Source organism: Macaca mulatta, chromosome 1 (assembly GCF_049350105.2).
Source record: "Macaca mulatta isolate MMU2019108-1 chromosome 1, T2T-MMU8v2.0, whole genome shotgun sequence".
NCBI lineage: Eukaryota > Metazoa > Chordata > Mammalia > Primates > Cercopithecidae > Macaca > Macaca mulatta.
In genome coordinates, this window is record NC_133406.1 from 194,301,547 (window position 1) to 194,313,770 (window position 12,224).

At 47.8% G+C, this 12,224-nt stretch overlaps 2 protein-coding genes across 9 annotated transcripts in view; one reads left to right on the forward strand and one right to left on the reverse strand.

Moving 5' to 3' along the window:
* Positions 1 to 2,484, forward strand: part of LRRC41 (leucine rich repeat containing 41) — a 27,724-nt gene extending 25,240 nt beyond the window's left edge. For all 3 annotated transcript variants that reach the window (XM_015138718.3, XM_077958639.1, XM_077958642.1), the window contains 5 exons: positions 337 to 501; positions 607 to 705; positions 1,266 to 1,388; positions 1,627 to 1,702; positions 1,800 to 2,484. In XM_015138718.3, coding sequence (XP_014994204.1) covers positions 337 to 501; positions 607 to 705; positions 1,266 to 1,388; positions 1,627 to 1,702; positions 1,800 to 2,019 — 683 coding nt within the window. In that variant the 3' untranslated portion in view covers positions 2,020 to 2,484. The remainder of the gene's footprint in view (positions 1 to 336; positions 502 to 606; positions 706 to 1,265; positions 1,389 to 1,626; positions 1,703 to 1,799) is intronic.
* The window catches only part of RAD54L (RAD54 like), a 49,681-nt gene continuing 39,868 nt past the window's right edge, over positions 2,412 to 12,224 (reverse strand). For all 6 annotated transcript variants that reach the window (XM_077958731.1, XM_077958733.1, XM_077958726.1 and 3 more), the window contains 9 exons: positions 9,926 to 10,052; positions 8,200 to 8,274; positions 7,934 to 8,064; positions 7,279 to 7,389; positions 7,003 to 7,126; positions 6,542 to 6,620; positions 6,043 to 6,222; positions 2,904 to 3,067; positions 2,412 to 2,812 (listed from right to left, as the gene is read on the reverse strand). In XM_077958731.1, the coding sequence (XP_077814857.1) occupies positions 2,602 to 2,812; positions 2,904 to 3,067; positions 6,043 to 6,222; positions 6,542 to 6,620; positions 7,003 to 7,126; positions 7,279 to 7,389; positions 7,934 to 8,064; positions 8,200 to 8,274; positions 9,926 to 10,052 (1,202 nt within the window). In that variant the 3' untranslated portion in view covers positions 2,412 to 2,601. The remainder of the gene's footprint in view (positions 2,813 to 2,903; positions 3,068 to 6,042; positions 6,223 to 6,541; positions 6,621 to 7,002; positions 7,127 to 7,278; positions 7,390 to 7,933; positions 8,065 to 8,199; positions 8,275 to 9,925; positions 10,053 to 12,224) is intronic.

The window sequence follows — 12,224 nt, forward strand, 5'->3', positions numbered from 1 at the left end:
CCAGAAAAGGAAAAGAACTGACCTTTAGACTAGATTAGTTCCCCTGCTGTATGTTCCCTTAGTTCTTGTATGTCTCCTGTCCCACCACTCTGTGTACTTTATTTGCTTGTCTGAGTAGCCTGTCTTCCTGGTCTAAAAGTTCTACCAGGGCAAGGATTAAATCTCTTATTTAGTGCTCAATATCCAGAATCTAGCACAGTGCTGACATGTGGTAGGCATTCAACAAGTGAATGAATAAATAATTTTTTAGATGAATCCCTTAAGAACAGGATGGGACCTACTATGGGAGTGAGGTAGAGATGGCCAGCTGGAATCTTCTTTCCCCACCATATCCAGAAAACTGCCTGGAGCAGTTGGAGATGGGATTTCCACGGGGAGCCCAGCCAGCCCCACTGCTGTGCTCCGTTCTGAAGGCCTCGGGTTCTCTGCAGCAGCTGTCCCTGGATAGTGCCACCTTTGCCTCTCCCCAGGATTTTGGGCTTGTTTTGCAAACACTCAAAGGTAGGACCCAGCCAGAATGGTGAAGGGAGAGGAGTAGGTGGGGACCTAGCACTGTTCTCTAGGAAAGCTAAGGTCCATGGTCCATGATCTCTGCCTCCTATCCAGAGTACAACCTAGCCCTGAAAAGACTGAGCTTCCATGACATGAATCTGGCTGACTGTCAGAGCGAGGTGCTCTTTTTGCTACAGAATCTGACTCTGCAAGGTAAGTCCCTCATTCAGAACCTGGACATTTCCTGGGTCTTCACTGTGGTTCTGCCATTATCTGAGTGAGCTTTCTTGGCCTTGTGTCCTCAACTATAAAATGGATATAGAACCTGCATGACTTTCCTTCTAAAAGCCCCAACCTCAATTCCTCCTCTGCTAAACATGAAAAATTACTCTTTTAGAGTGCCTCACCCAGAAGTTGCTCTTACCTTTCAGAGGTGGACAAAATGGTGGTGGTGGGGCAAAATGTACTGTGCCAGGCTCCCTTCATAGACTTTTCTCTGATCCCCAACCCCGCATAGAGGGTGGTCAGTGATAGGGAAAGAAGAAAGTTAATGGAGAATTGTCCATGCAGAGAACCTCCTAATAGTGAACATTTAGGTTCAGTCTTTGGTTTGGATTCTGATTTAGTTCCAGCCTTGCATGGAGTCTAGAAAAATTCCTTCCTCTTTTTGGGCCTATACAATGTTAATACCCCTTGCTAGGGCCAACTGGGGTAGGGGGGGCGGCACAAGTCCTAATACAGCCATCAGAATTTACTATAATTTTTCTTGACAGAGATTACCTTCTCCTTCTGCCGTCTGTTTGAGAAGCGCCCAGCCCAATTTCTGCCTGAGATGGTTGCTGCTATGAAGGGCAACTCCACACTGAAGGGCCTCCGGCTGCCAGGGAACCGCCTGGGTGGGGGCCAGACCCTGGGGAGGCAGAGGGGAAAGGAGCTAGGCCTTTGACCTAAAAACTCACTGGATAAAGGCAAAGACCTCTCCATTGGGAACGTGGGAGTTGGAATACAGATATTTCTGTGCTGGGGCTTCAGGAACCAGCAGGGCTGGGCTTCTCCCCAGCCACAGTTGGGTTGGGATACCCTTGTTCCCTGTTCTTGGGTGGAGGTGACAGGCACTTCTCCCCTTCTCTCCAGGGAATGCTGGCCTGCTGGCCTTGGCAGATGTTTTCTCAGAGGATTCATCCTCCTCTCTCTGTCAGCTGGACATCAGGTACATGAGGGGAAGGGCAAGACAAGGGATGGGGCTACAGAGATATAGACCAGGAATTTGCTGCTTCCTGGATATCTAATCCATCTCACCCTACCAGTTCCAACTGCATCAAGCCAGATGGGCTTCTGGAGTTCGCCAAGCGGCTGGAGCGCTGGGGCCGTGGAGCCTTTGGTCACCTGCGCCTCTTCCAAAACTGGCTGGACCAGGATGCAGTCACAGCCAGGGAAGCCATCCGGCGACTCCGGGCTACCTGCCATGTGGTTAGCGACTCATGGGACTCATCCCAGGCCTTCGCAGATTATGTTAGCACCATGTGATGGGGCCCGTACCTCACAGTCTCATGCTCGGTACCATCAGCTTGCAGGGGCTGAAGCATGGGCTGCCCAGAACCCCAACCACCAGTTCTATCTTTCTCTTTCTGTCACCTTTTGTCTCTTTTTTCCTTCTTCCCTTGCACTGAGGTCCTGGAGGCCTTGATGAGGCCCAGCAAAGAGGCATTCTCACAGCTGGGTTTAGTGTCTTTGGGCCCCTTACTCAGTATGCTGGGAACCCTGGGCTAGGAGGTTACAGTGGTCATCATCATTGCTGAAGAGACGCCCTCCCCTGCCCCTGGGTTCCTGCCTTCCCTCCTCAAGCAGGCACCCAGGCTTTAGAGAAGTATAGGGGGCTTCTTCCCTGCTGGGCTTACCACACTGCTCTCAGGCCTCAAACCCTTTCATACCTTTATTCTTTTTTTTAACCAAAAAAGTTTTTCTTATAAAATAAATTTTGGGCAAACATCATGCAGCCCTTCTTGATGATTTTCTCCCAGAGAACAAAATTCAACAGGGCCCTGTGGGGCAAGGAACCCCTTTTCCCTATCTCCTTCCTCTAAGAGCTACACCCAGACCAGCTGGTTATCAGCAGAGGCCCCGCTGCTCCTCATGAGAACGTTGGTGGAAGACGAAGGTGATGGCAGTGGAGGCAGCATCCCAGGCAGCCTGGAGTACCTCATCCTGGAGCCCCCGCTTATCAGTGCAGTGGTTCCACTGAGCCAGGTCTGAAGTGCAGTCAGAACCATCAGGGGGTGGCCGGATCTGACGGCTGTTGACACAGCGTCGGCAGTGCAACCTAGGGAAAGAAGGCACAGCTGAAGTCACTACGGAACCCATCTCCCTGCTGTGTGGGTAGCTTAGAGATAATGGTTAGGGCACTTCCCCACCTGTCATGTGTGTCACTGAGGCTAGCTTCATCCAGGATAAACAGCTCCTTCAACTCGCCCAGAGAGAAGTGGCGCTCTACATCCTGCTCCTCGTCCACCACACAGCTGCTCAGTGCCTTCTTGTGGCTCTGACGCTGGAAGATCTTCTCCTCAATGGTCCCTGCCTGGGGAAGAGCAGGTGCGGAATGTCAACGGATACAGTGCTTAGCCATCCCCATAAAAAGGGAGCAGGAAAACCAAAGGGGTGAAACACAGCTACCCGGGAAGGGGATATGAATAAAAAGTATGAGTCCCAGAGCATTATCTCTACTCAGCTGAGGCCCATTTTCCCAGTCTCTCCCCTGAGAACATGACATGAATAGTCATGTAGACCCAGGCTATTTTCCATACTAATGAAGGGTCCCGGAGCCTGGCTAAATCCCTTTAGGGTGAACTGAGGTTTGTCTGCTGCAGCTTCAGATTTCCATACCAAGCCCAACTCTAATTCATTCAATAAATATCATTTGGGTATCTATTCTATTTCAGACCCTGTGCTGACATTAGGATACAAAGAAGAATCATATATATCCCCTATCCTTGAGCTCCTAGAATAGTGAGAAAGACAAACATTTAAAGAGTTGATACAATGACAGAAATCGGTACAGGATAACTGGGAGTCCATACGGATGGTAGAGTAGAAGAGTATTGAAAACTTGAAACTCTATCCTTAAGCTCAATCTTGAAAATGAATAGATGGTTTGTAAGAAAAGATACAAAGAAAGGCATTCCCAGCATAGGAACAAAGGAATACTACTGGCCTATTGGAGGACTGTGAGGAGTTCAGGCTAACTAGAGGTTGGTGGGAGTATAGTAAGAGCTGAGACTGGGAAGTCAGCAGAGGCCACATTAAAGAACCTTGGGGACAGGCATGGTGGCTCATGCCTGTAATCCCAGCACTTTGGGAGGCCGAGGCAGGCAGATCACAAGGTCAGGAGTTCGAGACCAGCCTGGCCAACATGGCGAAACCCCCTCTCTACTAAAAATACAAAAATTAGCCAGGCGTGGTGGTGGGCACCTGTAATCCCAGCTACTCAGGAGAAGCAAGAGAATCGCCTGAACCCAGGAGGCAGAGGTTGCAGTGAGCCGAGATTGTGCCATTGCACTCCAGCCTGGGCGACAAGAGCAAGACTCCATCTCAAAAAAAAAACCTTGGATGCCATGCTGAAGGCCTTAATCTTGTCTTCGAAGGGATGAAAAGTAAAATCAGAATTTTTGGAAAGTTCCTTCTGGAAGCAGTATGTGAACAATGGGTTGGGATAAGACAGAAGTAAACAATTAGGAAGCTGCTACAATATCCAAGTGACAGATGACCATGACCTCCGAAGGGCTTGGAGAGCAGGGTTAGATTAAGGAAATTTCAAGAAGGTAAAAATCAGTGAAAACTGGTAGGAATCTGGTTGTTAGGAAAAAGAATAGTCCGGTAAGATTATTCCGAGTTTTGGGTTGGGTGGATAATGGAGCCATTAAGAACAACATTCAGAAAGGGCGCCAGGTGTGGTGGCTCATGCTGTTAATCCCAGCACTTGGGAAGGCCAAGGTGGGAGGATCGCTTGAGTCCAGATGTTCGAGACCAGCCTAGGCAACATAGCAGGACCCCTTCTCTACAAAAATAAAGAAAAAAGTTATCCGGGTGTGGTGGCACACACCTGTAGCCCCAGCTACTTCAGGGGGTTGAGGTGGGAGGTTGAAGCTGTAGTGGGCCATGATCGTGCCACTGTACTCCAGCTTAGGCCCCTGAAAGAAACTGTCTCAAAATCAATCAATTAATTAGAAGGGGAATGAGTTTAGTCATGATACTTCTAAAGTGCTCATTAAAAATCTAAGTGGAAATGTAGATTAAGTGATGGAAAAAAAAAAATTTTTTTTTTTTATTCTGTCACCCAGGATAGAGTGGCACAATCCTAGCTCACTATAGCCTCAAACTCCTGGCCTCAAGTGATCCTCCTGCACCCAGCCTAGAAGAGCATTTTTAAAGGGATGATTAGTCACAGTGTGAGATACACAAAGAGGAAAAATCAATAGTCTCCTGTTTTGGCAATTAGGAAGTCAGTAGTATATTTGAAGGTAGGTTCAGTGGTATAAGGAGTCTGATGAGTGAGTAGAAAGAAGATGAGTTAGGCAGGAAATTTGAGAGAAATGGTAGATGCTTGAAATGGTTGAAGGAAATGAGATATGGCCCACCTCAAAAAGAGAACATGAATTTGTGGTAGTACCAACCTGTAAATGCAATGTAGCTGGTGTAGAAGCTGAAAACAGCTCAAATAATCCAACTGGAATGGGTATTGGGAAAAGAGTAGCTGAAAGGATGCACAATGAAGACTGGGCTAAATAAACAAGGAAGTCAAGCCAGATGAGTGGGAGGGTGGGAAGGGGAGAGGCTACTGGAACATTAGGCTGAAGCAGATACAGCAGGTATGTGAAAGCTAGGAGGACAAGAAGTGAGAGTAGAATGACAATTATTAAGGTTTTGGGTTCTAACAAGTTCCACAGTGTGACCTTAGGAATAGTTAAGATGAAGGGGGATTGAGATGAGGTCAAGGAAACATGAAGGCCAGAGTGCTGGATAACCGCATGGTCCTTGAGGTCAGCCAGTATGATTGCTGGCTTTGGGAAAGAAATGAAGGCTGAGCTAGTGTCCAAAGTCATCAATGAATTAGGAAGTAGGAATATAGCAGAGGATAGAGGACTGCAGCAAGGAAGAAAAGAGGGTAGTCAAGTCCAACGACGTAAGCTGCAAGAGAGGAACTATGGGATGGATGGTCTGAAGGTGATAATTGATAACTTGGAGAATGCAAATAGGACAGGGGATGAGAGAAGACTACAAGGCTGGTGACACAGCAGAAATCATGTATGAGGGAAGCAGGTGTCCTATGAAAAGGATGTACTGAACAAGTGTTCAGATGGCACAGTAAGAATGGTTTGAGGGAATGGGATGGAGAGAAGGGGAGGGAGAACAGAAGAATAAAGGACTCACTTCTGGGCCCATAGCTTGGCTACTGCTAGAGACAGAAAGGCCAAAGAGAGGCACTAAGAAACAAGATGGTCCTGAAGGTCTCGTTCCATAACCCACCCCCACTATGACTACTATCACCATCCTTACAGACAGCAGGCGGTAGATATAGCAAGTCTTCTTTTGACCATCTCGCCAGACTCGGGCCATGGCTTGTTCATCATTGGCTGGGTTCCAGTCGGGGTCAAACATGACCAGCCGGTTAGCCCCAATAAGATTGAGGCCACAGCCCCCAGCTTTGCTGCTCAGCATGAAGACAAAGTCAGGGCTCTGGAAAGAGAAGAAACAGGAGAAAAGGAACCTCTTATAGCCTAAACTGGGATCCTGCTCAGCCCAACCAGCTCCTCTCTCATGCCTCTATACTACTCAGTACCAATTGTGAAAGCCACCAGTTTATCCGCTCACCAGCCAATTTCTCAACGCACAAAGTCAGTTCCCAGCCCAGCCATCACCAACCAGCCAAATCCTACCATATCCACTAGGGGAAGAAGAAAAAAAAAAATCAAGGTAACCCCTTATCGCTTCTCCATCAATCCTTAATTCTGATGATACTGCATTGGTGGTGTGAGGACAGGGGATGTGCATTTACCGATGGACTATTGAAGCGTTCTACAACCTTGGCTCGCTTCTTAATGGACATCGTGCCATCCAGGCGGACATATAAGTACCTGAAGGGGGATTTGAGACCCAAGAAAATAGAGCTTCAGTGATTGGGGAAAAAAAATTTAAAAATAAAAACTTTTTTAAAAAGACCCAAGAAAGCAGAGTGAGAGCTACTGAAGGGATTGAAATAACCATGCTTGAGGCCCTAAGCTCCCAAAGGCAGGGGCAGGGAGCTAGAGGCCAAGACTCTGTCCTAAAGGAGTACCTGAAGGACTAGGGGATCTTCTACTTGGAGATTGAGCTGGGGCCATCACAGCAATAAGGGAAGATATCTTCAGGGAAAGCATTTATGTGCCCAGATCTTGGCCCACATCCACAAATCAGAACTAGAGGGGCAGTAGGGGAGGGGTACATCCCCTTTGGCATCCTGGTTAGGCTCTTCCCTACCTTCGGGCCCGGCACAGCTTCTCAAAGAGATCCAAAGTCTGGGTGTAATTCGACACCAGCACTACTTTGTCACTGCTACAGCTTCGGGTCACCGCCAGAATGTAATCCAGGACCAGCATCTTACCTGGGAAGAGCAGCAACCAGCAATTCCCTACTGGCTATCCCAATGGCCCAGGCACTTTTGATATCCTGCCTTGAAACAGGACAGCCCTAGCACAAAGACAATCTCCCACCCTCCTCCTAGAGAAGCCCACATACTGGTAGGAAAAGGGTCACCTGACAGCTGGGGCTCCAGGGCCTTTGAGCTATAACCAGGAGGGAAGAGGTCCAAGGCACCCACAAAGCCATCCTCCTCTTCCACACACTTATCATGGATTAGAGCTGGATCTGGGAGAAAACAAAACAAAACCCAGCTACTTTGTTTTCTGAACAGTGTTCACTAGAACTCCCTCTAGAAGCCTAGCCCAGAAGGCCTTCCTCAATATCAGACTTGCTTGATCTTCATCCTACCAAATTCCAACAGGATACAGTCGGTGCCATCTGGGACAATGGATGGACAATCTCACTCACTAATGTGTTCTCCCAACAAGAAGGGAGCTATAACAGAGCAGGCAAGGTTTCTTTGTTATTTTTCCTCCTGCCCAACATTGTATATGAGCATGTGTACATGCAAGCACTCACAAACACAGTCGACATATCCCAGGTCATCAAGCATGGACTGGACAGAAGATGAGTTCAATTTTCCAAAGCAAAGGGTCTGGTAAACAGAGTCCACAATGCAGGGTTCGTGCTTTGGGTAGGGTTGGAATCACATGTGGCCTCTATGAGGATGACTCTAGACAAGTTTTAGTGAGGGTCGCCGGGCTACTACAGGAACCTACCCTCCCTTGCTCACTCTCACAGAGGACACCAGGACACAAGCCCAACTCACGATTACAAAGCTTCTTTAGCGAGGTGATGGAAGAAAGGGAAGACACACTCATCTTGCCCTCACGCAATTCTTCTGCTGGTTTGGCTTGTCTCAGAAACCTCTTGTATAACTCAGTCTGAAGGGGTGTCAGCCTAAAAAAGGCAGCTGGGTCAGTGGAAAAAGCTAGACCACCCTCTTGTCCTCTGAGAACACCTTGAGAGTCCAGCCATGCTTCAGGAGCTAGGCTTTGACCCACTCACTCCAGATCTTTCAGTTGAGTTCAGTACCTACAACAAACGACCTGCTCAATCTTCACAGGCAGATATTTAGAAAGGATATCAGAAGTCCTCCGTATCAGGCATCTAGAGAAAACAGGGTAAAAAGGCAAGAGGCTGGTAAAATTGCCATGCTAACTACGGGAATAAAAGCTACCACCCAAAGGACCAAGACTAGCCCTCTTTTACAGTATCAAATGTCAGAGACTGGTCAGGCACAGTAGCTAACACCTGTAATCCCAGCACTTTGGGAAGCCGAGGCGGAGGATCACCTGAGGTCAGGAGTTCGAGACCAGCCTGGCCAAAATGGAGAAACCCTTTCTCTACTAAAAATACGAAAATTAGCCAAATGTGGTGGCAGGCGCCTGTAAACCCAGCTACTCAGGAGGCTGAGGCAGGAGAATTGCTTGAACCCAGGGGGTGGAGGTTGCAGTGAGTCGAGATCACCCCATCGCACTCCAGCCTGGGCAATAAGAGCAAGACTCTGTCTCAAAAAAAAAAAAAATGTAGAGACTCATCAGACCTATGTCAAACACATCTGTATCAGGGTCTTAGTTATGGGAACAAAGACCTTCCAAACATTCTAGCTTAGACAGGCAGCACTTTCTCTTCCCCTTCAATACGCTGCCTAGTCTTCAAGAGAAGACTGAGGCTTCCCATTGAGACAGGAGCTCTAACAGGAAAAGCAAGCTGTAAATTACTAAGTCCTTAGGGGAGTTTCCGCTTGCATTTGTCCAAATGCCCACCGCTACATGGCTAAATGGAATTAAGCATAGACCTCCTGGGAAGACCAGGAAGGATAGGGATCAGGCACCTAAGAAGCAGATCTTAAGAAAACACCAATTCTTCTTCCTGCCATCTAATTTTTTTTTTTTTTTTTTTTTTTTTTGAGACGGAGTCTTGCTGTGTCACCTAGGCTGGAGTGCAGTGGCGCGTCTCAGCTCACTCCAACCTCCGCCTCCCAGGTTCAAGCGATTCTCCTGCCTCTCCCTCCAGAGTAGCTGGGACTACAGGTGCACCCCACCACACCCGGCTAATTTTTGTTTTTCCCCATGTTGGCCAGGCTGGTCTCGAACTCCTTACCTCAAGTGATCCACCTGCCTCAGCTTCCCAAAGTGGTGGGATTATAGGCATGAGCCACCACACCCGGCCTGCCATCTAAAATTGGTAGGGAGAGGTAGCCAGGTAGCCAGGCAGTTGTTGGGAAGGGCAGGAGGACTCTTTAGAATGTAACCTATTAAGTGCATACCACCTCTGGACAAAGGAGTCCAGAATGTGCCTACCCCCTGGGTTATGTAAGTCCCATGAAAAAGTAAGTCCTCTTAGCCTGGGAGCTACAAGCCCCTTTCAGATCTTCGCCTACCTGTCACAGAATGACTATGGGGCCTGGGAAGAAAAGCCTAATGCTTCAGGTCTGAGACAAACTGACAGGAAGCTTTGGAAATACTAGTAATGCTTCAAGGTATACTTTGCTCAAGAAGTCCAGCAGCATCAGAGAAGAGCTTCCTCAGCAGGCTGATAAACAGACCAAAACCAGACCACAGAGCCCAGGCTAGAAAGAAAGCAGGAACTTCGCCTCCAAGACTCCTTTGTTTATTCAGTGGCCGTAGTTAGGACACAGATCCCACTCCCTTCCTAGAATCTCAGCCTTTGAGGGCTCTAGACAGGCAAAGCCCCCAAAGGACTGGCCATGGATGGTTTGGGAGGCAATTCTAATGACTTTGCTTGAGGTCATTACCTATTCACAATACTGGTGAGCTCCCTCAGCCGCTCTTCTCCTAGCTTCCTGTCTGCCTCACTAGCAGCAGCATCTCGACCCTTCAAAATTGGCAATTCAAAATGCTTCTTGAATTCATGGGCAGTCCCTAAAAACAGGAGAGAAGGAAAACAGAAGAATGTGGAAAAGGAATGATTTTCCCACAGCTAGTGATGGCAGACTACCTTCTCACAACAGCCTTCCTACCAAGAACAAGGCTAAACAAAATATAGGCCAATTTCTGTTTAACAGATCAGAGAGGTATCAAAGCAGTGAAGACTTGAAAGGCCAAATAGTGAGATGATAGGTGAAAATCCAAATATATAATTACTTAAGAGTAAATGTAAATGGACTGAATAGTCCACTAAAAAGACAAACATGGCCAGAGTGGATTTTTTTTTTTTTTTTTTCCTAAATTGGAGTCTTGCTCTGTCACCCAGGCTGGAGCGCAGTGGCACAATCTCGGCTCACTGCAACCTCTGTCTCCTGGGTTCAGGCAATTCTCCTGCCTCAGCCTCCCAAGTAGTTGGGATTACAGGCACCCACCTCCGTGCCTGGCTAATTTTTGTATTTCTAGTAGAGACGGGGTTTCACCATGTTGGTCAGGCTGGTCTTGAACTCCTGATCTCGTGATCCGCCCGCCTCAGCCTCCCAAAGTGCTGGGATTACAGGCGTGAGCCACTGTGCCCAGCCAATTTTTTTTTTTTTTTTTTTTTTTTTTTTTTTTTTTGAGACAGGTTCTCTCCCTGTCACCCAGGCTGGAATGCAATGGGGCAATCATGGCTCACCACAGCCTCAGCCTCCCAAGAAGCTGGGACTATAGGCACATGCCACCACACTCAGCTAACTTTTGTATTTTTTTGTAGAGATGGAATTTTGCCATGTTGCCCAGGCTGGTCTTGAACTCCTGGGCTCCAGGTACCCTCCCGCCTTGGCCTCCCAAAGTGCTGGGATTACAGTTGTGAGCCGTCACACCTGGCCACATTGAGAAAAATTAAAGATGACCTAAATAAGTTGAGAGACAGAGCATATTAATATATTGGAAGGTTCCTTATTATAAAAATGAAAGATGTTTCAGAATTTATCTATGTTTCAATACAGCCCAATTAAAATCCAGTTAGAGTTATTTTGGTGGGTATGGCAGGCAGTAGGGGCATAAATTGACAAGTTGATTCTGAAATTTACATGGGAATGCAAAGGGCCAAGAATATCTAGGACAACGTTAAGGAGTAAGAATATAGTTGGAGGGGCCGGGCGCGGTGGCTCAAGCCTGTAATCCCAGCACTTTGGGAGGCCGAGACAGGTGGATCACGAGGTCAGGAGATCGAGACCATCCTGGCTAACACGGTGAAACCCCGTCTCTATTAAGAAATACAAAAAACTAGCCGGGCGAGGTGGCGGGTGCCTGTAGTCCCAGCTACTCGGGAGGCTGAGGCCGGAGAATGGCGTAAACCCGGGAGGCGGAGCTTGCAGTGAGCTGAGATCCGGCCACTGCACTCCAGCCTGGGTGACAGAGCGAGACTCCGTCTCAAAAAAAAAAAAAAAGAATATAGTTGGAGGCTGAGCAGATTGCTTGAGCTCAAGAGTTCAAGACCAGCCTGGACAACATGGCAAAACCCCACCTCTACCCAAAATACAAAAATTAGCCAGGCATGATGGTGTGTGCCTGTTGTCCCAGCTACTCAGGAGGCTGAGGCGGGAGGATCACTAGAGCCCGGAAGTTAAGGCTGCAGTGAGCCATGATCTCACCACTGCATTCCAGCCTGGGTGACAAAGCAAGACCCCGTGTCAAAATTTAATAAAAAAGAAGACTATAGATAGAATATTCACACTAATGAATATCAAGACTTATTAGGCCACAGTAAATAAAGCAGAGGAGTACTGGCACAAGGAGACAAACAGACCAGAGGAACAGAATAGAGTCCATAAATGGAGCAACACATATATGAACATTTGATTTATGAAGAAGGTAGCCCTGCAAAGCAATGGGGGAAAGAATGGTCTTTTCAATATATGATGCAGGGTGAACCAGATATCCAAACAGAAAAAGTTGGAAGCCAGGCATAGGGGCTCATGCCTGTAATTCCAGCAGTTTGAGAGGCTGACGCAAGAGAATCATTTGAACCCAGGAATTCAAGACCAGCCTGAGCAACATAGTGAGACCCCATCTCTATAAAAAATTTAAAAGTTAGCCAGTGGTGGTGGCATGTGCCTGTAGTCCCAGCTACTCAGGAAGCTGAGGTGGGAGGATTGCTTGAGCCCAGGAAGTTGAGGGTGCAGT